At 40.8% G+C, this 27,041-nt stretch overlaps 1 protein-coding gene across 3 annotated transcripts in view; it reads right to left on the bottom strand.

Annotated features, from left to right (window-relative positions):
* Nucleotides 1–27,041, bottom strand: part of CDC16 (cell division cycle 16) — a 32,416-nt gene that overhangs the window by 3,607 nt on the left and 1,768 nt on the right. For 2 of the 3 annotated variants that reach the window (XM_072135788.1, XM_072135789.1), the window contains exons 2-17: nucleotides 21,378–21,432; nucleotides 16,617–16,714; nucleotides 16,405–16,443; nucleotides 15,640–15,780; nucleotides 12,558–12,717; nucleotides 11,159–11,250; nucleotides 9,436–9,569; nucleotides 6,750–6,829; nucleotides 6,619–6,668; nucleotides 5,901–5,974; nucleotides 4,731–4,856; nucleotides 3,406–3,558; nucleotides 3,255–3,318; nucleotides 3,114–3,175; nucleotides 2,396–2,531; nucleotides 1,219–1,309 (exon numbers count right to left, since the gene is read on the bottom strand). In XM_072135788.1, the coding sequence (XP_071991889.1) occupies nucleotides 1,219–1,309; nucleotides 2,396–2,531; nucleotides 3,114–3,175; nucleotides 3,255–3,318; nucleotides 3,406–3,558; nucleotides 4,731–4,856; nucleotides 5,901–5,974; nucleotides 6,619–6,668; nucleotides 6,750–6,829; nucleotides 9,436–9,569; nucleotides 11,159–11,250; nucleotides 12,558–12,717; nucleotides 15,640–15,780; nucleotides 16,405–16,443; nucleotides 16,617–16,714; nucleotides 21,378–21,432 (1,555 nt within the window). Of the gene's footprint in view, nucleotides 1–1,218; nucleotides 1,310–2,395; nucleotides 2,532–3,113; nucleotides 3,176–3,254; nucleotides 3,319–3,405; nucleotides 3,559–4,730; nucleotides 4,857–5,900; nucleotides 5,975–6,618; nucleotides 6,669–6,749; nucleotides 6,830–9,435; nucleotides 9,570–11,158; nucleotides 11,251–12,557; nucleotides 12,718–15,639; nucleotides 15,781–16,404; nucleotides 16,444–16,616; nucleotides 16,715–21,377; nucleotides 21,433–22,248; nucleotides 22,567–27,041 lie in introns of those variants that run through there. The other variant, XM_072135790.1, reaches the window with a different exon arrangement.

Raw genomic sequence — 27,041 nt, 5'->3', positions numbered from 1 at the left:
ATTTTAGACGCCTATTCATATTTGTAGGGGTGTTAACCGTTTAAGCATCGAACATAAAATAAAACAAAAGGAGGTTTTATAAAAAATTTTCAAAGTTTGGCAAAAAAATATATATATATATGCACATGCAGGATAAAATGTGAAAACACATCTCAGATTTTGTTGTGCAGTTTCTCTCGAGTATGGCAATACCTCATATGTGGATTTAAACCATAAAAAGGGCCCAGAAGGGAAGGAGCTCCATAAAAGGGCAAAGTTTGCCGAAACAAATTTCCGGTGCTTTGTAGCATTTTCTGAGCTTATAACAGAAGAACAACAAAAACCCCTAAAACGTGACCCCATTTGAGAACTAAACCCCTGAAGGAGTATTTTAACACTCTTTAAGTGTGGCTTTACCTCATTGATTTTTTTTTTTAACTTAATTAACAAGAAAGTTATTTATTAACCTTCTTGGCAGGAATGCAAAAAAAAAAAAAAAAGAAAAAAAAATAGTCTGTTCCGATTTTTCACTTTATTTTGTGCGTTATACTCCATATAGTATATATCATGTTATTTACGTTCTAAGAGTCAGTACAATTACAGCAATATCCCAATTATATGGCTTTTTTATGTTTGAATAATTTTGAAGAATACAAACACATTTGGAGAGAAAAATCTAATGTTTTTGAGTCGTAGTTTTCCAAGAGGCATAACATTAAGATTTTCTTGTTAATTGAGCTGTATCAGGTGCACTTTTTATTGGAATCATTGTGGTGTAAATGTGACATTTTGATCACTTTTCATAGCTTTTTGTATGGTTTAATGCACAAAATTCCTAATTTTCAGCATTCTTTTAAAATATATATATTTTTTTTACGCTATTCAGTGTACAGGTTCAGTAATAATTTTATTTTAATAATAATTTTATTTTACAGGTTGTTAAGGGGGCAGCAATACCATATATGGTGTGTGTCACTTTATTATATGTGGGAGTTTTATAATACATGGGGCATTCAGGGGACTTTACAAATAAAATAAAATATACATTTTTTTAAATAAATTTTTATCACTTTTTTTTTTAAAACATTTTTCTTTTTTACTGTCCTACTCTGGGACTTGAACAAGGGATCATCTAATATAGCTTCCCTAATCTCTCTTACATCCTTCCTTCAATAATAATACAAAGACATTTCTTCTTCCCTTGCATGGAAAACGGTGTGCTTTTCTGGTACATCTTACCAATGTATGCTTCTGAATCACCAATGTACATCTCAATGCAGTGTCCAAGCATAGTAACAGAAAATGTATCATCTCTTCTTAGACCAAGTGCCTGGGAGAAATAAAATAGGATATCCTCAGCACATTTAACATCTTAACAATCAGGCCATTTTGCACCTTCCTGACACTGCCCATTTTTTCAAATCTGAAATTCATTAAGTAGTTATAAATCTGGAACACTTTAACATATCCAGGTGATTTTGAGACAGTTTTTTCGTGACACATTGCACTTCATGTTAAAGAGAGCCTGTCTCCAGGGACGTCAGCTGCAGTGCAAATATACCTTTCTGCTTCCTCTAAGCATTTGCATTACAATAGAATTGTGTGTTATAATTTACCTTGCACCCTGACAAAATCCTCTGTGTTGTCCTAGGGGTTGGGCTTTGGTTTGGATGCATTTCAAAAACATGTGACTTGACCCCCACCTTTGTACTCCTGTACAGTTCCTCCCTCTCCCACTGATGTCAGCTCACCAAGCTGTGGGCTCTGTGAAGGAGCACCAGGGACGAGCTGTACAGGAGCACAAAGGTGGGGCCAAGGGCTAATTAGTGAGTAACACAGACAAGTCACATGTTTTCTGAAATGCATCCAAGTCAAAGCCAACCCCTGTGACTTAACAGATGATTTGGTCAGGGTGCAAGGTAAGTTATAACACACAATTATATTGTAATGCAAATGCTTAGAGAAAGCAGAACAGCATATTTGCAATACAGGCGTGATGGGCTTCTGCAACATGTTTTAGTGAAAATGAGGACCTGAAAAGTTAGAAAATTTCCCAATTTTTGAAATTCAAAATCGCATCATCATAGCAACAAAATAACTTGATAACTAACATTTACAAAATGTCTGCTTTATGTTAACATGGTTGTTAATGCGTCCAAATGTAAAATTCTACTTTTGATGGACCGGCCCAACTTTTAAGTCACTTTCAGAAGCCTTAACAGTAAAACCCCATAAATTACTACATTTTTGAAACTACACCACTCAACTTTTAGGAAGTTTGTTAACACTTTAATTGTTTTACAGGGGTTAAAACAAAATCGGGTGCAACTTTTAATCCATCAGCTTCCAGGCTGAAGCAAATCACACTGCCTTGTTATAAACTAACATCATTTATTGTAAAAAGTTAAAATCTCACCGTGTGAAAGTAATCTATTGCACTCTCAAAGTTTCCCATTAAACTATGTATGTATCCAATGGCAGAGTAAGTGGATGCATTCTGAGGTATGAGAACCAGGGCTTGGCGATGATATTCCAAAGCATCTTCATACTTTCTACAATTAAGGGAAAAAATATTAATTGTACATTTTAATATTGTATCAAGTGAAGCTTAGGGTGTAAACTATTTGTAAATTTGATTTGTAAATAGGCAAGATTTCCAATAAAAAAAAAGAGGGAGTTCTACAAAGGACTTTTGATGCCCTTACTAGTTATTTAATGGGGAAAACCTGGGGACAGTGTCCCTATAGGCCTAATGCACACGAGAGGAACCTGGTGAAACGCTGTGCCGATTTGAGAAGGAGGCACTGTGAAAGAACCAGGAGGCTGTGCTGCAAAATACAGAGAAGGTCCTATTTTTGCACCGATCTGCGGTGTGGTCGTTCAGCTTCCTATAGAAAGGGAAGGCGTGCGCTCCATGACTGGGTGTAACAAACCTGTATAGGGGCTGTGATCTGGCAGCAATTTGTGAGACCATTTTAATGCCCCAATACGGTCGTGTGCAAGGAGCCTGAAACTGTTTTTTACAAGACTTACAACTGATGGGCTACCCTGTAGTGGCTGAAGGCTCTAACCATGGCTCGACTCCCATTCACTGGGAGCAGCAATTGCAATAGAACTAGAGAGCTAGTATTTACTTCAATTTTCGTCGCACATGGCCCAAGTTATTAAGCAAAGGTTCCCATTTATCAACTGTGACCTGCAAAACAAACCAAATTATTTTTAGTAAAACAGTGTACTGTGATTTCATTTAATATCTGACTGTCCGTATAATTCACCTCATTGCCAATTGCTCTGATTTTTTCCAGTGCTTCCAGAAACCATTTCTCAGCAGTTTTCCAGCTGCAATGCAGAAAAAGAAGTTGTGGTCTAGAACATTTAAATCCAAAAGTGACAATAACAACAGTAACAAAAACCTGTGACACTTACTCTCCATTCTGAAATGCAACCACTCCAACTTCATGCATGACAAAAGGATCCTCTGGTGCGATGCTTAATGCTTGGCTGAAAAATCGTTCTGCTAATTTTGAATTATTAGTAAGTCCATACTCCAGTCCAATATATAACATTGGCAAATGACACCTAAAAAATATAACATGAGAAAATACTAGAACATGAATACCTGATATATATCACATTGGGATGGTTGCTTAACACGATCTCTGGTCACACTGCTGCTAGAGGCAGTTTTACCTCTGATGCGGTTAAATCTGCATCTCATCTCCGTACGTCGGGGCCAGGAGCTGCAGCCTCTACACTGCTGTAGTTCCCGGCCCTATAGAAGGTCAGGTGACTAAGGGCTCTGGTCAGTCACATGACCTTCTAAAGCTGTGTAGTGACAGTCTGCACTCCAAGGATAGGTGGCACCGACACCCAACAACATTGATCAGCAGAAGCTGAGGGAGAAGGCTTCCTGCTGCTGCTTGTGTTGCTGTAGAAGCTTCTCCTCCGCCTGTGTGTACTGAACTCTACTTCATCAGCCGCAACAGGAGGGGGAGAGGGCAGGGAAGCACTTGTGATCCTGGGAATAGCTTCTTAGCCCTGCAGTCTTATCTACATCATAAACAACACTGTGAAATTCGAACTTTAATTCAAACCTCTCATGCACGTCTCCAGGACTTCTCCCGAGGTGCACCAATTCTCTGGAATGACCTTCCCTGGACTATCAGACTAATACACAACCTCGAAAGTTTCAAACATGCTCTTAAAACCCATCTTTTTAGGCAAGCCTACCACACTCGCTAACTGCATGAAATATCAACTCTCTTTACTAATGCATCCTATGTCCTGCTCCAGTTGCTTATCCAGCAAACACAAGATATATACCAAACTCTAGGCTTTTCTGCAGTCACTTTTATTCTGTTTCCTTAACATTCTTTCCTAAACAATGGCTGGACCATTATACAAGCTCTTATACCTCTTATGTCACCCCCTTTTCATCCTCATAGACTGTAAGCTCTTGAAAGTAGGCCCCTCACTCCTCTTGTTCCATATCACTATTTGTACTATAAATGTAATATTATATTTGTATATGTATCCTACGATTTATAAGAATTTGCTGGTGCTATATAAATAAAGATTATTATTATTTTTCTATACTTGAGTCTATGTAGATACATGTGCCACACATCACAGGCAAATTTATACACCTATATCAATAATCTGAGCAATAAGGAAATGGTTGCCGTTTCATCCTGATAAAGCAGTTTTATGACAGAAGTAACTATACATAACATATACATCATATAGCATACCCTTTCATCAGTTGAGCAGCTGTGAAATATGCAGCCATTGCTTGGTCATGTTCACTCTCCACAGCAAATGAGTGGCCATAAGCAATCCATGCAGGACCATAGCTTCTCTCTAAAGTGGTTGCTTTGCTGAAACCGAGAACAGAACAATAACAATGAACTTATTTCATACAGGTGAACGCAATCTGCTCCTCTCATCATGACCTATGACTTTTAACCTTGCAAATGCAAAGTTAGAAAGCCATGGGAGATTCACAGTGAGCCACAAAATAAAAAAAAAACTGAAAAATTTATGTATTTACATATTCACATATTCTGCACCATGATCACTGTGTGTGACCCTGGACTTCTGTGTTTCAGAGAACACCTATCTGAGAACACCTAGATAGACATATACATACATACATACATACATACAATTGGTAGCACTTTTTTATCCTTTACTTCTATATGATTAAAATTTACAGGTGCTGTGCCGTTAATATTTATTATCTATTCAAAGGATTACTATAATCATTGGGGTTCTGGCTGCTGCACCGCACAAAAATTAATAGAACTGAAGATTACAAGTTCCCTTAAACTGCTATGGATTTACAGGTTTCGGCTGAAGAGTATGCCAATCCATATGTCCCCCAAGATCATGTATTTCTCCCCTGACCTCTGGATAGGGAATATAACAAATAACACAGCCCCTTTAAAGGGAACCTGTCACTAGGGAGACCGCTTATGAACCAGCAAATGTATGATATAGGCACTTTTCTATGGTTTCTGCACATGTGTTTATCAATGTCCAACGCTACCTTTATCTTGTCTTAAAACTTGCGCATTTTGAGACAAGACCGCAAGAGGATAGGGAGGAGACCAAGAACATAAACGCAGGACTGGGACCAGCTCCACACTGGTAAGGTGGTGGGAGTTACCCGACGAGGCGGCCAGGAGGGTGGATGAATTTTTGACTACTGTTTCCCGAACCACGCCCCCATTGACTGGTTACTGTCCACGGATATAACTATATTTTTCAGGATAAAGGTAGCGTTGGACAATGATTAACACATGTACAGAAACCATAAAAAAGCGCCTATAAAACGTACATTTTCTGATTTATAAGCGGTTTCCCTGGTGACAGGTTCCCTTTAAGTTTAGTAATGCTTTAATGATGGAGGTAATTCTCACCTTAGGTAACGTCTGGCATGCTCATTTTTATGTCCAACCATGAGGTAATAGCACCCTACAGCAAACCATGAAACCTAAAGCAGAAAAAAAATAAGTAAAAATGGTAATACCATTTCTACAAGTTTTCTCATCTAAAAATGTTAAGTTATAGAAAAGGGTCAGGATCTACCCTCTAGCACCCACTCATCATCATCAATACATGAGCGGAATAAATGGCTGGACCATTATACAAGCTTTTTTTACATCTTGTGTCATCCTCATAGACTGTAAGCTCTTGTAAGTAGGGCCCACACTCATATTGTTTCACATAAAGGTTTGTACTCTGTAATGTATCTTACTTGTATATGTCCCCTATGAGTTGTAAAGCACTATGGAATATGATGCCGCTATCTTTATAGAAATAAAGATTGGTTTTAAATAAATATTAAACACCAATTTAAAGGGGTTCTCAGACTCAAAAATGGCATGTTTGGTTGAAAGTATTTTCCTATAAACCCATTTGCATGTGTCTTGTCACACAGTTTATGGTAACAGAACAGCTATCTATCACAGATGTAGTGAATGCTGAGGCATTTGATCCTCTTAAAATTTGGAACCCTATTAAAAGCTAAATTTGGCTATATATATATTAGATTAGAGGTGAAAATAATATTCTATGGAGCAGAAATAAAAATACAGACAAGGGTGTGTGGCATTGCAAGATATGTCACATACTTACTGGATTATTGGGATACAAATCAACCAGTTTATGGGAAAGATAGAAAAGTTCTGGAAAATAAAGCAATACTATTAGTATACCAACTTTAACGACTACTTTCATTTAACAATCGTTTGGCTCTTGAAACTTACCATTTGCTTTGTTCAGCTCTACTAGAGTCCCTATATGTACAGGTAAACAATTTGCATGAAAGGGATCTTTATCCATTACTCTGAAACAAAAAAAGAAAAAAGAAAAGATAAGTATGTAAATGCTATACATGTTACAGTCAGTAACCTTAGCCTCCATTTGCTGTTAAAAGAACACTGAAAACCTAACAATGTAAATTTCCATCTGTGTATCTGTACACCTACTTTTTGCAGTGCTACCTCTCCTCATCAATATAATTTCCCCTACTATAATTTCCTCCCTCCTTCTCTATAAATACCATGATGCTTCAGCATGGCATTAAAATGACAATCTAGAAACAGAACCAACTGCATTAGCCGAGGAGATTAAACATTTGCCCTTCCGCCTATATTCTCTAAAGCCCAAGTATACAATCAGGAGGGCTGAGCTATTAGTAGCCCCTTCCCCACTGTGGAAAGGAGAGAAGGGGCACATTTTATAATTTAACCGGTTAAGGACCGGGCCCTTTCCTGTTTTTTCATGTCCATTTTTCATTCCCCACCTTCAAAAATCTATAACTTTTTTATTTTTACACGTAAAGAGCTGTGTGATGGCTTGTTTTCTGCGTAACAAATTGCACTTCATAATGATGGTATTAAATATTCCATGCCATGTACTCGGAAGCGGGAAAAAAATTCCAAATGCAATGAAAATGGTGAAAAAACGCATTTGCGCCATTTTCTTGTGGGCTTGGATATTACGTCTTTCACTGAGCGCCCCAAATGACATGTCTACTTTATTCTTTGGGTCGGTACGATTAAGGGGATACCAAATTTGTGTAGGTTTAAAATGTTTTCATACATTTACAAAAATTAAAACCTCCTGTACAAAAATAATTTTTTTGATTTTGCCAACTTCTGGTGCTAATAACTTTTTTATACTTTGGTGTACGGAGCTGTGGGTGGTGTCATTTTTTGCGAAATTTGATAATATTTTCACTGATATCATTTTTAGGACTGTACGACCTTTTGATCACTTTTTATAGATTTTTTTAGATTTTTCAAAATGGCAAAAAAGTGCCATTTTCGACTTTGGGTGCTATTTTCCGTTACGGGGTTAAACGCATTGAAAAACCGTTATCATATTTTGATAGATCGGGCATTTTCGGACGCGTTGATACCTGATGTGTTTATGATTTTTACTGTTTATTTATATTTATGTCAGGTCTAGGGAAAGGGGGGTGATTTGAAATTTTAGGTTTTTTTATTATAATTTTTTTTTTTTTAACTTTTTTTTATTTTTATTTATACTATTTTTCAGACTCCCTAGGGTACTTTAACCCTAGGTTGTCTGATCGATCCTATCATATACTGCCATACTACAGTATGGCAGTATATGGGGATTTTCTTCCTCATTCATTACAATGTGCTATCAGCACATTGTAATGAAGGGGTTAAAACGAAATAGCCTCGGGTCTTCGGAAGACCCGAGGCTACCATGGAGACGGATCGATGCGCCGCTATCTGTTTGAGGCTGCCGGCAGCTTTGCCGGCAGCCCACGCTGCAAAAACACCCGCGATCGGTGCTAGCACCGATCGCGGATGTTACCGGTAAGCCTTTGCTGCAATATGCAGCAAAGACTTACCAGCTATGGAGAGGGCTCAGCCCGTGAGCCCTCTCCATGCAGCGCGACGCGACCGCCGCCGTGAATACACGGCGGGCGGTCGCGAACCGGTTAAAAAACGAATATCTGATGCCTGTGATGTGCCATGATTAGATCTTAAAAGACAAGTATAGAAAGCATGTCACAGGAGGCAGTTTCATGTTAAGCAATTGTAGACTGACACATTCAATGCACACAGGCCCATAAATTGGTTCAATCCCATGCACAGGATAAATGTCCATGCATCATACAGAAATTTGATGCAAGGACTTTGTCTGCCGGCCAAACTTCAGTGCCAGCACTGTATTAACTGTTGCAGTCCCGGCACTTAAAAGGACATTACCACCAGATTACTGGTGGTAGAGAGTCCTAAATAGGCTGCTTGTTATATCTACAGCATGGGGGACAGTGCTTTACATGTATTTTAGCATTTTTATTGCCAAAATAATAAACTATGTAAAAGTAGCGGAGGCGCATAGGCTGACAGCACAGCCCCACTCTCTTCACACCCCGGCCGACGGAAGCTTGCAGCAGGGGGGGGTTAATATATTAAAGTATGTATTGAATATATATTGAAGCCGGGTCCCATCGGCTGTTATTTTGGCAATAAAAATGCCAAATTACACGTAAAACACTGTCCCCCCCATACCCTAGACAAAAAAAACAGTCCACTAAGGACACTCGACCACAAGTAATCTTGTGGTAGATGTCCTTTAAGTGTGGACGGCAGACAAGAAGTTCTTGCATCATATTTCTGTATATTGCAAGGACTCCCGTCCTCTGCAAGGTGTGCAGAAGTTACAGAAATATAAAACAGATTTCTTAAAAGAGTTAACCACTAGATACGGTATCCTACCAGGTTCTGTGCTCACTGCTGGCATAGTACTAGCAGCATGTAGGGAGCTGTGTAGGAGAAGATTCACCCCAGGATCTGCCCATTCACATCCTAGTAGAAACTGGGCCACTTAAAAAGAATGTAAAAAGGCAGAGCAGTGGCGGCAAGTGGTAATTATTAAACTCCACCTGTATTAAATGGATTTACTTACGCTGATGTCAGTTTATAGCACATTTTAAAGTCACAATTGTAGTAATGTCTTTCTGCTAAAGAAACAACAACATCCAGATTATCTTGCAGACCATCTATTGATTCTGGGATCACAGTTTCACTTGGCTTGTTGTACTGAGATAAAAAAAAACAGGACTTTTTTAGTATACAATTCAACAAAAGAAAAATGACAAATGTATATGAATAAAAAAAAATATTTGGTTGTTCAATGTTTCTACATTTTCAGTTAAGAATACGTTCCAAAAATTGGCACAGCATCTCCAAAAGTCACATGTGCACAAAACTTTAAAACTTGACCAAAAAAAAAAATCACTCCACAATTTTGTTGCACTTTTACTGATCAATTCCAGTATCCCACAGGAGAGAGGAGCAGGGGGTCATAGCAGCAGCGACTATCATTTTGTACATACAAGCATAGCTTCTGGCTCAGAGGAAGGAATTGCACCTGTGAAATGATTGTCACTGCTGTCACCATCTCACATGACACCAAATAAAATCTGTCTAGCCTATTATTCGGGCTTCCCTCATTATATCATATATACCTGATAGATAAAAGGGGGAAAAAAACACCAGATACAATAAAAAAAGGTGAATTTGGTAAACATTTTGAAAAAAAAAATGTGCTGTTTTCAAACTCATAGTTGGTAACTAATTTGGGTAGGAAGATTAACATTTACCATATCTCAGCTTTGTTTTTGCTTCATTTTAGAAGTGTCCTTCTGTTTTATTACGACGCTAGAAACATCACTAATTGAACAGCATTTTTAAGAAAATTTTAGAATCAATTATTTTAGGGACCATCTTATTTCTATGGGAGTTTTGGAAGTTTTGTTAATAGAAAGCCCCCACATATCACCCCGTTCTATTAACTTCGGACATTTGAGCACATTTTTCCGTTACGGGGTTCACCGCTGGGAATAACCGCCGTTTTTATATCTTTATAGATTGGACATTTTGGAAGGTGGTGATACCTAACAAAAGTTTTAGTTTTTTTTTAACTTTTTGGTACTTTTTTTTTTATTATTTATAGTTTTATATGTGTTAGGGGCTTTTGGGACATTTTAATGAATTTCATTAAGACAGGAAGGCTATATACTGGGGGGCTGTGACCAATGCATTTCCCACCCTTGGCTTTTACTCGAGTCAATACATTTTCCAGTTTTTTTCTGTTAAAATTAGGTACGCCAATATATGGTAGTCCTTCTCTGCCCGCTTTAAAACAAAAAAAGCTTTCAGTTATTTCCTTACGTTATTTTAAGCCAAAACCAGGAGTGGTCCAACACACAGAACAGGTGCAAGTCTTTGTATTATACCTTACCTCTGTATAGTTGCTGGAAAGACTTGCACCCGTTCCATGTGTTGGACCACTTCCCTCAAAATAACTGAAAACCTGCACTGAAAAGTGCAGACTTTTTTTTTTTCCTTTTTGTTGTGAAGACCTAAAGGAGTGGAGAACTGGCCCCAACTAAATTTTGCAACAAAAGTCAAGATTCAAGGCTTTCTTTCTGTATTGTGTGAGTGTTTTTTGTCAAGGAAAAAAAACACATTTTGTCAAAGTGATACATAAAATGTCACAAGTGCACTCCACCCCTTGCAAGTCTTCCAAAAAACCTGTAATTTCTAAGCATGCAACTTTATATGTATCATTTTGTCAAAACTGTAAAAATAGCTACATAGGATATGTTATAGTTCAGATGACCTACTTTTTTCAGTTTGTTTTCAAAGAGGAAGCGAAGGAGTTCTTGGTCTTCTGGACAATTCTTACTAAGAGGTAGAGAATCGAGAAGTTCTTTCTCTGTGTAAAGAAGAAAAAAACACTTATAAAATATCCTAATAGGTTGTCCTTACCTATCAAGCCTATTTAGATATATATATTTTTAAACATAGTTACAGAAATTGATTGCAACAAAACATTAAGTTAATGGTTTCATAATTTTGTAACCGCATTTCAAAAGCAGTGGCTTTAGGTGATTTTCAGCAAAATGAAATGTATTAGTACTTTTGTCAGTTTTAATACTGGTTTCAGATCTGTTTAATGGCTTGAATTCTTTTTACTTTTTGAGATATCCATTGACTTTTCATGTAATTTTAAAGGAAATCTACCATTTTATTTCATGAATTATGAACCAAACATGCCTTTACAACACTGTAGCTACACTGATGCAGAAACACATCTTGTTTAATCCCTGAGTGGTTTTGCTGTAAAAACAATTATAAAATTCAGGACCTTGGGAAAGCTGGGGTGCATGCTGCTTGTCGTTCATAAACACATTACACCGAGCTTCCTGAACTGTCCAGACAGGACTAATCAACCTGAGCTGGATGACTTATACACAGCAGCTGGGGGATGGTGCAGCAATTGAGTATTTCTGCCTGTCAGGCACAACACAGTAATTACATCATTCTCTGAAGCAGCACAAGAGGAAAAGCTCCGAGCCTCATTATCCTGAATTTCATAATTGTTTTTTCAGCAAAACCACTCAGCTCAGGGATCAAAGAAGATATATTTCTGCATCTGCTGTAGCTACAGCATTCTCAAGGTATGTTTGCTTCATAATGCATGAAATCAAATGGTAGATTTCCTTTAACTCCTTAACACAAACCACCACAGATATATAGTGAAAGTGTACTATTCCAATGTAGAGCAGACTTAGGAGCGGAGCTTAAAGGGAACCTGTCACCGCTGTTAGAAAAAATTAAGTTGCAGGCAGGTTCCCATAGAGCCCTTATAGCATAAGGGCAACCTTTCTTCATCTAATAAAATCTCTGCTCAGAAAAGAAAAAAATGAACATTGATTCTCTGCCTGGTATCCAGACAGAGAATCTAGCGAGTCATGGTGGGTGTATACATATGTGCAAGTCTATAGCAGCTTGCTCACACCTCCTTTGCCTACATCATCCTGCTGTTGGCTGAATTATCACACAAATGCCTACGGCTGCCATGCGCGGAAGCAGGAAGCAAAGCTAAGCAGTAAAGCCACGCATGTGCCGACACTCACGGCACATGGCAGCTGTAGGCATACAGCTGTAAATAACACACTAGAAAACACAATTCCACACGTAGAACGTTTCAACTAAATAAGAGACCTCTTGATGTCAAACCTTCTTGAGCTGTCAGCATATGATGTGCTGTTAGCAGGTCAAATGCTTCAAAGCAGTAAACATCAAACTTCAAGGCTTCTTTGTAGCTATAGGTAGCCAGGGTTCGGTTATCCAAAGCATCATAAATTTTTCCACGTAGAAGGCAAATTGAACTTTTGATCTGTAGCAAAAGAAAATGTAGGCATTCCATAATTCCCAAATAGTCCCATGAAAGTGATACTATATCAACAAATTGTAAAACAAAAGAAAAAAAAACCAAAAACACAACAGGCAGTGCAAAAAATATTAAAACAATTCAGCTGCACCAGTTAACAAAAATCGGGTGCTCAACCTTCAGGTTTGTTAAATCCTATTGCATATAAAAGGTCAAAAAACGGTGGCACTCCAAGTTCAGTAAAAAAGGAATTATTTTATTCCAAAAGTGCTACGTTTCAACTCCCATATCTGGAGCCTTGAGAAAGGACTCCTTTTTCAGGTTATGTACAAGATAGATTTGTGCTCAAAGGATACCTATTATCAGGAATCTACCTATTAAAGTAGATGCGATGAACCGTTACTCCTTCCATCCTCAGCACAAAATGATCTTTTATCCTTTAATAATAATTTTTAAATATGCAATTTATCAGAAAGGGCTCCACACTCAATTAGCCTCTGCTGTTCTGCCTCCTGTGTGCAAGCAAAAGTTGTATTCACGTCAGCAGCCTACTCGGAGTTCTGCATATGTACAGCAGCTCCTGCGGAAGAGAGCAAACGTGTATCATAGCAGCCATCGGCACTAGAGAAGCAGCTACTGTGCATGTGCATGGTGGCATGGTGGCATGAATACAACTTGCGCACTAGCTGGACAAAAGTACAGTAAATCATCAACATCCAAAGAGATTTAGCAGAGGTCACAGTGCGCAGAAAGGTCAATCTATAACTCAGAGGCTGCCTTTTTACTGTTGTGGAAATTCTGTTTCCTTTTAACCCCTTCCCACACCTGGACATAATAGTACGTCTTTGTGGGAAGATACTTTCAATTACATCCAGCTTCTGGCACCAGCTCACAAACAGAGACGGCACCAAAAGCAGCGAGTGTCATCTGTATATCACAGCTGACACTGCGCTATAACATCCGTCATTGGAGCCGGCTCCGATCCCAGGTGTTAACCCCTTACATCCTGCGGTCAAGCATGACTTCAGCGTGTAACTGTCTTCCCACTAAGGATCGGACCCTCGGTACACTTAACAGGGGATCCGATCCTCTTCAGGGTAGCCCTGAGGTCTGCCCGAAGCCAGCAGCAGTCAGACCCCTTCTAGGGGTCTGCATGCCAGACCGGAGCATTGCTGATTCAAGTTCAAGTCTGTATACAGTAAACAATATCTGTAACAATCTGTATAATAAAACAGAATTGTTATTGGACCCGAACAATGACCAAGATTAACAAGATTTTCTCTAAATTAGTTTTTATTCAGTAAAATTGGGAAAAAATAAAAAGCCATACAAATTAGGAATTTACGTAATTGTGGCGACCCATAGAATAAAAATAACATTATTTTTAGGATACGGTGAACAGCCAAAAATTGATGATTTTCCTTTCCTCCACCAACAATCTCAACAATCATCTATAAATGTCCCAAAATTATGTACCAGAAAAGTGCATCTAATATTCCAAAAAATAAGCCCCTACATATAAACATTAAAAATTTTTTTTAGTCTGTTCAATTTGACAATGCAAATCTGCTCTGGATGTCGCTCCTTCAACTCTATGCCTGGCCGTGTGCCCATACAGCAGTTAACCACCACATACAGGGTATTAGCAAACTCAGAAGAAATTGGGTATCAAACTTTGCGAGCCTTTTGTCACTTAATCCATTGTGAATAATTTTTCACCAAAAATGAATGTATTGTCCAAAAATATTACAATTTGTAGACCGCAACTCCATATAGTTAACCCCTATAAAAACACCAAAAGGGTTTTAACAGTGCTTTTTTATACGTTGAGGGCTGTAGTGTACTAGTCTTGCTATTACTTAGGCCTCCCACAGTAATTTTAAAGTTGCCGGTCCCTCCATATAGGTTATTGCGATTTTTCAAAAAATTTGAAAAAAGCCACCCAAATTCTAAGCCTCATAACATTCTAGATAAATACATGGATTCTTAAAAAAACATCCCAACATAAAGTAGACATTTTGGAAATGTACGGTAAGTTATGAGTTAATTTGGGTGCTATGACTATGCTTCAAAAGTAAAGAATTCAGAACTTTATAGGATATGTTAAAGCATTCCAAAGTTATAACCACTTCTTGTGACACAGGGCAGATTTGAAAAATGGGGTCATGTCCTTGAGGCCAAAATAGGTAGAGTCCTGAAGGGATTAAACTACCAAAAGTAATTTGCAAACAATACAAAATTATAAGGGGAAAATGTGCCTGGACATATATGTTGGGGGCTTTCCTCACAAATAAACTGAACTTGTCCTAAAAACACTTGTGAGAGTCGCCTTATTCTGTTCATAATTTGTACAAAAAAACAAGGAAAATACACTCTTTCATCTCATTGATTTTAATGCTAACTTTTTGATGGAAGCCAGCATTCAGGACCCTGTCACATAAGCTTTGCAGAAAGAATAAAAGTTTCATCAATGAAAACTGACAAATCAGTTTACTGTCGGTACATTCAGCATGTCAGGTTTTTTTAAACCTATTTTTCACTAGTTTTTACTGTGTTTTTCACAGGCCTAAAGAAAAAAAAACCCTGATGAATAACTTTTCTATGGATTAGTGAAAAACCCATTGCACTTGCATGTACATACGAGTGCAATGCATTTTCAATATGTATCTAAAGACTTGTATAAAGTGTTTTTGCAAGCACGTGAACTGCATAAAAAGAAAAATGCTTTCAGTAGTAAAAAAAAAAAAAAACATTGAATACAATAAGTCCATGCAAGTCCCATAGGTTACACTCGTGTGTAAAACATTTTTCATAAGATGACCTGCATTATTTGTTTGACAGCAGCTTTAGTACATCTTTTTATAATTTTAGGTAAAATATCAATTCTAATGCCACAACGTAAAATCAGTTCAATAAAGCAATCTTTACCGATGACTGAGAAATCTGCCATTCTCCAGATCCATCTTTTAATAATTTTTCATCCTTTGCACTCTTCTCAAACAGCTTTTTACTAATTGGTTCTTCCATATCCAGAATGTCTAAAGCTTGCTGGTACTCCTTTGCAGCATACTTGCCAGAAAGAAAATACTTGTAGAATTAATAGATCAGTAATATTGTGTTTACAGTTGCACATAATTTTTAAGTGTTGGTTGCTGAAGTGGTTGTCTGAGGACAGAAACAATTCAACAAATAAAACAAGCATTTTTCTCCTCATCAACCCAAATAAGCTACTCGCCACAGAATGCAGTGATATAATAATAAAATAAGTACTACTCATCGCACCAATGCCCCAGAGTTTACTTGAAATGCACAGTCAATCATGGGTTACATTAAAGATCCATCTAACCATACAAATCGGTATGAATGCAAAAAAATGTTCTGTTACTTGTGTATTCTAGTAACCTCAAGTTATTTCCTAACCACAGGATAAAAGATAACTTGCTGATCAATGGATGTCCTAGCAATTGGACCCCCATGAATCACGAGTAAAGACAAGTGAAGCTGTTATTCAGGTTCATCCTGCCTAAACCGGACATATTGCTGGATTGGTGGCAGAGAAGCCAATACAGTAACTTGATGCCTCTAACTACTAATGGCTATGATTGGCCAGGGGCACCATCAGGCAAAGTTTGTTGAAAACTGGGTGCTTATTTAAGCTACCAGGGAAAAGCGCTATGTTTTCATATTACTTACATGACACCGAGCTGCAAGGTAACAACATGCTTCATATGCCTATGGAAGAGAAAGTTTACCTATAAATATATATGCAATTTTACAGTAATAAATGATATAATTACAGCACTTAACTAGTTAAAACACATTTCCAGTAACTGTGACACAATCATTTAAGGAAATAAAATTTCCATGCAAATTACAAAAATATTAACTTGATAAATAAAACTTGCCTTATCAAGTTTTCTGGACCTCAGGGCATGTGAAGCTCTATGATACTGAGCAGTCAGGTACAAACATTGGGCAAGCCAATAAACATCTTGTGGTTCCTCTGCAAACAAAATAGACAGTTCTTCAAAAAATATTCTGGGTCCAAAATGTAATGCCAAGCCTGAAACCAGCCTTCAAAGGAAGCCGTGAAAAAGTGTAGAGTACTTTTTCTCCCCATGCAAAACCAATGTTCTTATACTATGTAACTGCTAATTAATGGTGCACCCAGGATTATAAATTTGGTGAAATACACACCCTTTTGGCTAGTTTTCAGTGGCTGAATTGCGAGGCTGCTACAGGCAATAAACTGCTTAGAGAGCAGTCAGGAGCAAGGAAAGGTCTGGTCAGAAAATAAACAGTCATGGTCAAAAAACAGGCGGTGGGTCAGGCCATGCACCATGGATTTGAAGTCAGGGGAGTCAATGAAGAAAAATAACAACAAGATTCAGAGAAGGGGTCATAGAAATAGTCAAGCTCTGGAACATGAGAAACAATTGAATGGCGGAGTCTGGAAACTTAATACCTTACTGGGATACTTTATGCGGGGGAGGATTAGTAGTAGATGCACTGACCCTTTAAAAAACAGCACACAAGTTGCATGCCAGAGAGCAAAGTTATATCAGCAGCCATGTGGCAGTGCGCACTAGGAGCTGGCATTACAGCATTATAGACATCTAAGACCCACACACAGCATATGCCATACATGACAGAATAGAGAATCACAGGTGGTTCCTGCATCCAAGGCCAGATTATCAGTGGGCCAGGCCCTGCAATCAAGTTGTCAGGGTAGAGGCCCCAGGAGGAAGCTCCAACACCGCCAATGATAATCAGTATTTCTTACTGCATGAGCAGAGAAAGGAGCATTCTCCGCTCCAGATCGATGCCCCGTCCACTAGTCCCAGCATGAAAGTGTTTCTCTCAGTAGATAGGACTGAGGTGAGGGGAGGAGGGAGCAAGGGGACAGGATGGTGAGAAGAGTAGGAAAAGTCAGATGTCTGCCCTGTCCTCTGCTTCCTCCGAATAATGCAGCCTGTACTCCTATCCTGGGGTGGAAGAGATTTCGCCTGATCAGGTCTACCTTCAGGAAAGGTAAGTGTACAGTAGTGTGTGGGTTTGTGCATGTGCGTATGTAGAGCATGCTTAACAAAGGCTGCTGTGCAGATGAAATTGCAGGTGGTGAAATAAAGATAACCCTTTTTTCACTATTTATTGAGTGCTGCCTTACTTTGGATTATTACATACAAACAAACTGTATATAGTATGTTTATGTAGAGCATATATAGTGTATGTAAAGCATAGAACCTACCTAACGAACTGCTAATGCAGTAATGTTTGTGTGTATATATATATATTAGTATTTGGATATAGAGCATGTGCCAGTAAGGTGTGTGGGTACATATTAGTGTCTGTATGTAAAGTATGTGCCAGCAATGTGTGTTTTTAGATCACATGTCAGTAATCAGTGTGGGTTTGTGTTATATATATATTATACATACACACACTGTATACTATATATACTGTACATGGAGTTGTGAGCAGGGCCAGATTATCATTGGCACTCTTGAAGCACCAACAGCTCCAATTATAATCTGGCACTGGGTTCAGTCAGTAATCTCTTGCATGCATGTATGAAACTGCTAGGGGGGCTGCTCTGCGTAATAAACTGCTAAAGGAGGAGGCGGACCCTGCGTAATGAACTGCCAAGGGGGATGCCGACCCTGCGTAATGAACTGCCAAGGGGGATGCCTACCCTGCGTAATAAACTGCCAAGGGGGATGCCTACCCTGCGTAATAAACTGCCAAGGGGGATGCCTACCCTGCGTAATAAACTGCCAAGGGGGATGCCTACCCTGCGTAATAAACTGCCAAGGGGGATGCCTACCCTGCGTAATAAACTGCCAAGGGGGATGCCGACCCTGCGTAATGAACTGCCAAGGGGGATGCCTACCCTGCGTAATGAACTGCCAAGGGGGATGCCTACCCTGCGTAATGAAAAGGGGGATGCCTACCCTGCGTAATGAACTGCCAAGGGGGATGCCTACCCTGCGTAATGAACTGCCAAGGGGGATGCCGACCCTGCGTAATGAACTGCCAAGGGGGATGCCGACCCTGCGTAATGAACTGCCAAGGGGGATGCCGACCCTGCGTAATGAACTGCCAAGGGGGATGCCGACCCTGCGTAATAAACTGCCAAGGGGGATGCCGACCCTGCGTAATAAACTGCCAAGGGGGATGCCGACCCTGCGTAATAAACTGCCAAGGGGGATGCCGACCCTGCGTAATAAACTGCCAAGGGGGATGCCGACCCTGCGTAATGAACTGCCAAGGGGGATGCCTACCCTGCGTAATGAACTGCCAAGGGGGATGCCTACCCTGCGTAATGAACTGCCAAGGGGGATGCCTACCCTGCGTAATGAACTGCCAAGGGGGATGCCTACCCTGCGTAATGAACTGCCAAGGGGGATGCCTACCCTGCGTAATGAACTGCCAAGGGGGATGCCTACCCTGCGTAATGAACTGCCAAGGGGGATGCCTACCCTGCGTAATGAACTGCCAAGGGGGATGCCTACCCTGCGTAATAAACTGCCAAGGGGGATGCCTACCCTGCGTAATAAACTGCCAAGGGGGATGCCTACCCTGCGTAATAAACTGCCAAGGGGGATGCCTACCCTGCGTAATAAACTGCCAAGGGGGATGCCTACCCTGCGTAATAAACTGCCAAGGGGGATGCCGACCCTGCGTAATGAACTGCCAAGGGGGATGCCTACCCTGCGTAATGAACTGCCAAGGGGGATGCCTACCCTGCGTAATGAAAAGGGGGATGCCTACCCTGCGTAATGAACTGCCAAGGGGGATGCCTACCCTGCGTAATGAACTGCCAAGGGGGATGCCGACCCTGCGTAATGAACTGCCAAGGGGGATGCCGACCCTGCGTAATGAACTGCCAAGGGGGATGCCGACCCTGCGTAATGAACTGCCAAGGGGGATGCCGACCCTGCGTAATAAACTGCCAAGGGGGATGCCGACCCTGCGTAATAAACTGCCAAGGGGGATGCCGACCCTGCGTAATAAACTGCCAAGGGGGATGCCGACCCTGCGTAATAAACTGCCAAGGGGGATGCCGACCCTGCGTAATGAACTGCCAAGGGGGATGCCTACCCTGCGTAATGAACTGCCAAGGGGGATGCCTACCCTGCGTAATGAACTGCCAAGGGGGATGCCTACCCTGCGTAATGAACTGCCAAGGGGGATGCCTACCCTGCGTAATGAACTGCCAAGGGGGATGCCTACCCTGCGTAATGAACTGCCAAGGGGGATGCCTACCCTGCGTAATGAACTGCCAAGGGGGATGCCTACCCTGCGTAATGAACTGCCAAGGGGGATGCCTACCCTGCGTAATGAACTGCCAAGGGGGATGCCTACCCTGCGTAATGAACTGCCAAGGGGGATGCCTACCCTGCGTAATGAACTGCCAAGGGGGATGCCTACCCTGCGTAATGAACTGCCAAGGGGGATGCCTACCCTGCGTAATGAACTGCCAAGGGGGATGCCTACCCTGCGTAATGAACTGCCAAGGGGGATGCCTACCCTGCGTAATGAACTGCCAAGGGGGATGCCTACCCTGCGTAATGAACTGCCAAGGGGGATGCCTACCCTGCGTAATGAACTGCCAAGGGGGATGCCTACCCTGCGTAATGAACTGCCAAGGGGGATGCCTACCCTGCGTAATGAACTGCCAAGGGGGATGCCTACCCTGCGTAATGAACTGCCAAGGGGGATGCCTACCCTGCGTAATGAACTGCCAAGGGGGATGCCTACCCTGCGTAATGAACTGCCAAGGGGGATGCCTACCCTGCGTAATGAACTGCCAAGGGGGATGCCTACCCTGCGTAATGAACTGCCAAGGGGGATGCCTACCCTGCGTAATGAACTGCCAAGGGGGATGCCTACCCTGCGTAATGAACTGCCAAGGGGGATGCCTACCCTGCGTAATGAACTGCCAAGGGGGATGCCTACCCTGCGTAATGAACTGCCAAGGGGGATGCCTACCCTGCGTAATGAACTGCCAAGGGGGGTGCCTACCCTGCGTAATGAACTGCTAAGGGGGATGCCGACCCTGCGTGATGAACTGCAAGGGGAATGCCGACCCTACGTAATGAACTACAAGGGGGATGACGACCCTGCGTTATTATTTGGGCCTTGTACAGAGATATCATTAGTGATATTGTCCTTTGCATGGTGGTGCTTGCTTAACCCCTGAACAATCAAGCCCTTTTTTGTTTTAGTGTTTCCATTTTTTCATTAACCACCGTTAAAAATCCAAAAATTCCCAATGCATTGAAATTGGTGGGAAAAAATGCATTCGCACCATCTTCATGTGGGTTTGCTGTTTACGGCTTTTAACATGCGCCCCAAATGACACGTGCCGGCTTTTGACTGCTGCTGGCAATCAAAGGATTAACACTGCCGACGGGTGCTACCTTTTTCATATTTTATTGAAAGATGACACATACATGATCTAAGTGCTGGTTAATGTGAAATGGACATTCCCATATCAACTAGTAATGGCTTAGATGGGAATATAAGCGATTATACCATAGCCACAAGGTTTAGAGTTTATAAACAGCCAACCGAGCAGCGCTACACTGTTTCCACACAACATAAAAGTGGGCTGTGAACATAAAATGTATAATATTACAGTTGCTGCCAATAGATATTCTTACCATGCGATAATGAGGCAACCTTATCTGCCCAGAACAAGGCACTCTGGTACTGTTGCTGAAAGACACAAAATGGTGTGACATTTTTACAAGGTACAGGATGTTTAGGGAACTGCAATATATGAAAATCACAAAAACCTCCTTCTAGCTATGTGCGGCTTAAAACAGATATTATGGCAGAAGATCTCTTTAAAATAGAGAATGCTTATCTACTGCCGAGAGCAAACAATTTACAGTGACACACAGAAGGCAAAGGAATTTCCCATTCTGTATTGGAACAAATCTGGAAGTAGAACTCAAGGGACGTAAAGTCTTTGTTTACATTGGTGGATTATCCTTAGAAGTTGTTGTCCAAAACTGCATCATCTATACGACTGAAAAGTGAATAGGTGTCTGGTAAGAAGGGTCTGATCTCTAGGATTCCCAATTTTAAAAAAAGAGGATATTATGCAATAGAGCTCTTTTCAATGTCTCCAAATCTGCCAAAGATGGTGACCTCAAACAGTTCTATAGACAGTGTGTGGGTTATTCATTTTAATATGGAACATTCCCATTGACAGCAATTTGTGACCAAAGAGGAAATGATTGCATTCATATACTGCAAGCAGAGATTTTAAGGACTGCGAGAAATAGAGAGTATACAGACTCAGAATTTTCTTTATATTATATCACATTTCCAGCAATCACCTTAATGTAGCAATGAGAAGCAGTGATATGTCACAGTACATCACAGGTACAAAGGAGGCACACCGGGACGTGTCTGGGTGAGATGACATACATGAACTGCTATATAATACATAAACAAGTATAACGAGACACACACTGGCATACGGGAGAGCCTGTCACGTGACGGGAGGCGATCACGTGCTATTACCTGCTCTATATACTGCCTTACTCTCTTCCTCAGACGGTCTAAATTCATGGCTGCGGCGTTACTAATGTGCACGGAGAGAGCCAGGCGCGCCCCCGGCCCTGCTGTGCGTGACCCGCTTCAGTGAGACGTCAATTGTGTTCCCGATGTACAGCACCGGCTTCCCCTCCTATTACTCTCGAGTGTGCGGCGGCATCAGCAGGATGGGTATCCCAAACATCATCCGCCGGTCGGAAACAATGGCCCGACACTGAAGTTCCGGGCACACTACTGAAAGCCAAAATCAGAAAACAGTGTGATGACTTGTACTAGCAGTTGTGTTCCACAGCGGACCCAGTTTTTCTAGGACGATACTGCTCTAGTTCTGTTTGCATAATAGAAGTGCTTATTATAGTTTATGAATAAAATGTAAATGACGGATTTGGCAAGCTCCATGCAGCGCTGCCGAATCTGTGTGCGCTATATAAATAAAGGAATTATTATTTATTATTATTATTACATGGATTAGCAGAGAAATCATTGGTGTAACTAGGGGAGCCAGGGCCCCATAGCAAACTTCTGACTGGGGCTCACTCAAAAAATATATACACATACCTCCCAACATTTGGGAAAAGGAAAGAGGGACAAAATGGCGGCACGCGTAGCGTGCCGCCGCGAACCCCCTAAGCCACACCCCCAATCACTCCCTGGCCACGCCCCAAATTTTAGCCATATTAAAAATAATAAAAATCATAATTTAAAAAAAAATATATATATTATCCTCATTGGGATTTGAACCCAGAACCTGCAGTGTCCATGTACAATAATAACACAGCGCCTCAACCCACTGAGCTATAACCTCTGTGATTAACAAGTGGAGAATTTTGGTAACTAAGAACTATATACTGCCTTGGTATATAGGGAGGGATCTTCTCAGATTATTGTAATTATTGAGACTATTATTATTATTATTATTATTATTATTATTATTATTGAGATGATCCCTCTCTATATATCAGTGCATTAGTCTGTGTCACAGTGTAAATGGCAGATAACATGTCTTACTTACCAGAAATCCTTAGCTCTCTATCACTGGGCTTATAGCTCAGTTGGTTAGGCTCCTGTCTATGGTGCAGAGGGTCCCAGGTTCGAATCTCAGCCTGGCCAAAACTTTATTTAATTTAATTATATAAAGAGCTTGTGTCTGGGGAAGACCTGGAGACCATATATGGACAGATAGAGATCTGAGCTGATGACGTGGTCCCTGCTCTCTCCACTAAGCCGACACTTCTCTGAAAAGGATTCCCTGCCCGATGTCTGCTCTGGGGAACCCTAGGAGATGCAGTGACCATATATGGACAGATCTGAAGCTGATGACGTGGTCCCTGCTCTGCGCTAAGCCCGACACTTCTCTGAAAAGGATTCCCTGCCCGATGTCTGTAGAAGCCATTCTGTACTGTGAGTTCAGACTTTCAAAGTACTTACTATGCGGACACAGCGCCGGGACACAGCAGGACCTGGGGGGAGAATCCGTGACAATATCATAGCTGCCCGTGACGCGGGGCAGAGGTACGAAAAACGGGAAAGTCCCGTCAAAATCGGGACGGTTGGGAGCTATGTATACATTTGTATATTCACACATTTATACACTTATGCACACACATTTATAGACAGATATATACATTTATAGGCTAAATATACACGATGTGTGCCCAACGTAACGTAGTACGGCAGGTACATGACGGCTCCGGGGACAGGAAGAGGGGATGAGCGGTGCTCACCCAGACCCTCTCCGTGCGGCGCCGCATTCCGGGGAAAGATAAGACATGTCCTATCTTTCTCCTGGCTACGGAATGGTACGGTGCGCCCAGTGCCGTCTATGGGGGACGTATACGGCAATGGGCGTTCGTGTGAATGTAGCCATACACTTACACAGATAGGGCCAGCGAAACACTGTGGTAATCACAGCAATTGCCAGGGGCGTAACTTGAGGGGGTGCAGAAGCTGTGATCGCAACCGGGCCCAAGAGTCTTAGGGGCCCATAAGATGTCACTTTCCCATATGAGAGGACTACTTCTATAAACCATAGGTTATAGTCGGGGGCCTGGCACAGATTTTGCACTGGGGCCCATCAGCTTCAAGTTACACCACTGGAAATTGCCCAAGGCCCCCATTGTAACAGGGCACCCTGCCAGGGCCCCATAAGTGGGAGCGTTAGAATGGTCGTTTGTGTGGGTGACTCTGGCAGTCGCCTGAGTCACCCACCATGAGCACAGACCGGCCTGTTTGTCTGTACCGCTCTATATTCTGTGGAGGAACCCGGCAGGGCTTTATGATGTCATCACACACAGCTTACGTCCATGCATAGAGACGTGACCCAGTAGCAGAAGAGCCAGGAGAAAAAGACGTGGTGTGGGAACAGGGAAGTAAGTAGCATGACATCGGCTCACCGCACATGAAAACCTTGCGCTTGCGTGGTGAGCCTTCTATCTCAGTCATGAGCAGTGAGCCGGCTTGCTGTGTATTGCTGCTCACTGTGCGTGTGTCCCGTTTCCTACGCTGTATGACTAGGCAGGGCAGAGGGTCACAAACTTGCTACGCTGGGGAACTTGCTGGGGAAACGTGGTTTCATTTTTTGCTCCCCTCCGTTAAAAATCTTTTTTTTTCTATGTACAGAGCTGCATAAGGGTTTGTTTTCTGCATAACAAATTCTACTTCCAGTGATGGTATTTAATATTCTGTGTCATATTCTGGTAAATGTGAAAAAAATCCAAATCTGGTGAAATTGACAAAAAAAAGTTATTTGAGCTATTTTCTTGAGGGCTTTCTTTGCAGCTTTCACTGTCCACTCCAAATGACAACTCTTCTTTATTCTTTGTGTCAGTACGATTGCAGGCATACCACAATTATTATGTTCTAACAGATTTTTAAAAATCTAAATCTTTTGTATAAAAAAATCTTTGTTTCACCATATTGCAGTATATGGCAGGTTTGCTATGCATCAGTAACAGTATGCCACCCGCACATACCTGCAAAAATGACAGCTAGACACCAGGCTGTCATGGCTTCAGACATGCTCCCCAATGACGTCATAGGGAACAACAATCTAATTGAAAATCCCTGTAAATGCTTCTGGCAGCACTACTGTTGTCATTTAATGGATTAGCACTTTAGATCGTTGCCAACAGTGATGATATCCAAGGGTGTTTATGCTGTATGGAGAGGGTTTAGCCTGTGAGCCCTCTTATTACAATCCTTGCTGTCTGCCGATGTACTATTATGCCAGTTTGCTGCAAGGGGTTAATATGGAGACTAATGTTTATACAAATGGCTTATTAACCCCTTAAGGACGCAGCCATTTTGCAGGTTAAGGCTCAGCCCGATTTTTTGGATTCTGACCTGCGTCGCTTTATATGGTTATAACTTTTGAACACTGTTACTTATCAAAACGATTCTGAGAATGTTTTTTCCCCACATGTTGTACTTCATTTTAGTGGTAAATTTTGGCAGATAAGTTTTGCGTTTATTTACAAAAAAAAAGAAAATATGATAAATTTTTTGAAAAATTTGCCATTTTCGAAATTCAAAATCATTGCGTTTCCAGGCAGATAGATTTACCACCTAAATAAGTTGCTGAATAACATTTCCCATTTGTCTACTTTACATTTTCATAATTTCTGAAATGTCTGGATAATTTATTTTGATGTCACGCGGCTTACAAAAAGAATATCGCTTTTCCGGATTTTCAGAATTGACTATTTTGGGGATAAATACAGTTTGGAATGAAATTTTACATATTTAGCATCAAAACACCCTATATAATCAACCCATTTTCAAATCTGCACCCCTCAAGCTATCAGAAACAGCTTTTACGAAGATTGTTAACCCCTTGAGATCTTCATAGTAATTGAATCAAAATGGAGGTGAAATTTAGAATGGTCAAATTGTTCCCTTATACGTTCATTTAGCCCTAAAATTTACACATTTCCAAAATATAAAAAGAGAAAACCCACCATACAATTTGTTCTGCAATTTCTCCTGAGTACAGAGACCCCCCACATGTGGCCGTTACTTGTTTTATGGGGGCACAGCGAGACGCAGAAGGGAAGGAGCGCCCTGCAGCTGCCAGGATTTTAGTTTCCTCATTGCCCCTTTTTGAAGGCTATAAAATTTTCGCTTTTCCGTTATTTGGGCCATGTGATGCCATTTTTTTTGCGCGATGAGATGCTTTTTCCATTGTTACCATTTTGGGGTTGGTATCACCTATTGTTGAAAATTTAGGAACTTTTTTTGAGGGCAGGAGTAGAAAAGCATCAATTCTGTACTGGATTTTTTACTTTTTTTTTTTTTGGTGTTCACCGTATAGACTAATAATCCTGTTATCTTTATTCTATGGGTCGATACGATTACGGGGATACCAGACTTGAATATATTTTCTTACGTTTTACTAAATTTGTCAAACAAAACCCTAATGTGGGGAAAAATCTATCATTTATGTATTGCCGTCTTCCAAGTGGCATAACATTGTTACTTTTTTGGCTACGGAGCTGGTTGATGGCTTATTTTTTGCGGGACATGTTGTACTTTGCACCAGTATCATGTCGGAGTACACATGGTTTTTTGATCGCATTTTATAGCATTTTTTGTGGGATTGAATAGCTAAAAATCATAATTTTTGGAAGGTTTATAGCAGTTTTTTTTACGGCGTTTATCGTGGGGGTTCAATAATGATTTACTTTTATTCTACGGGTTGTTACGGACGCGGTGATACTATATATGTGGGGTTTGTGTTATGATTTAGACTTTTTTTTTAGTTA

The sequence above is a fragment of the Engystomops pustulosus genome, chromosome 2 (genome assembly GCF_040894005.1).
Source record: "Engystomops pustulosus chromosome 2, aEngPut4.maternal, whole genome shotgun sequence".
Classification (NCBI taxonomy): Eukaryota; Metazoa; Chordata; class Amphibia; order Anura; family Leptodactylidae; genus Engystomops; species Engystomops pustulosus.
This window is presented reverse-complemented; position numbering and strand designations above follow the sequence as displayed.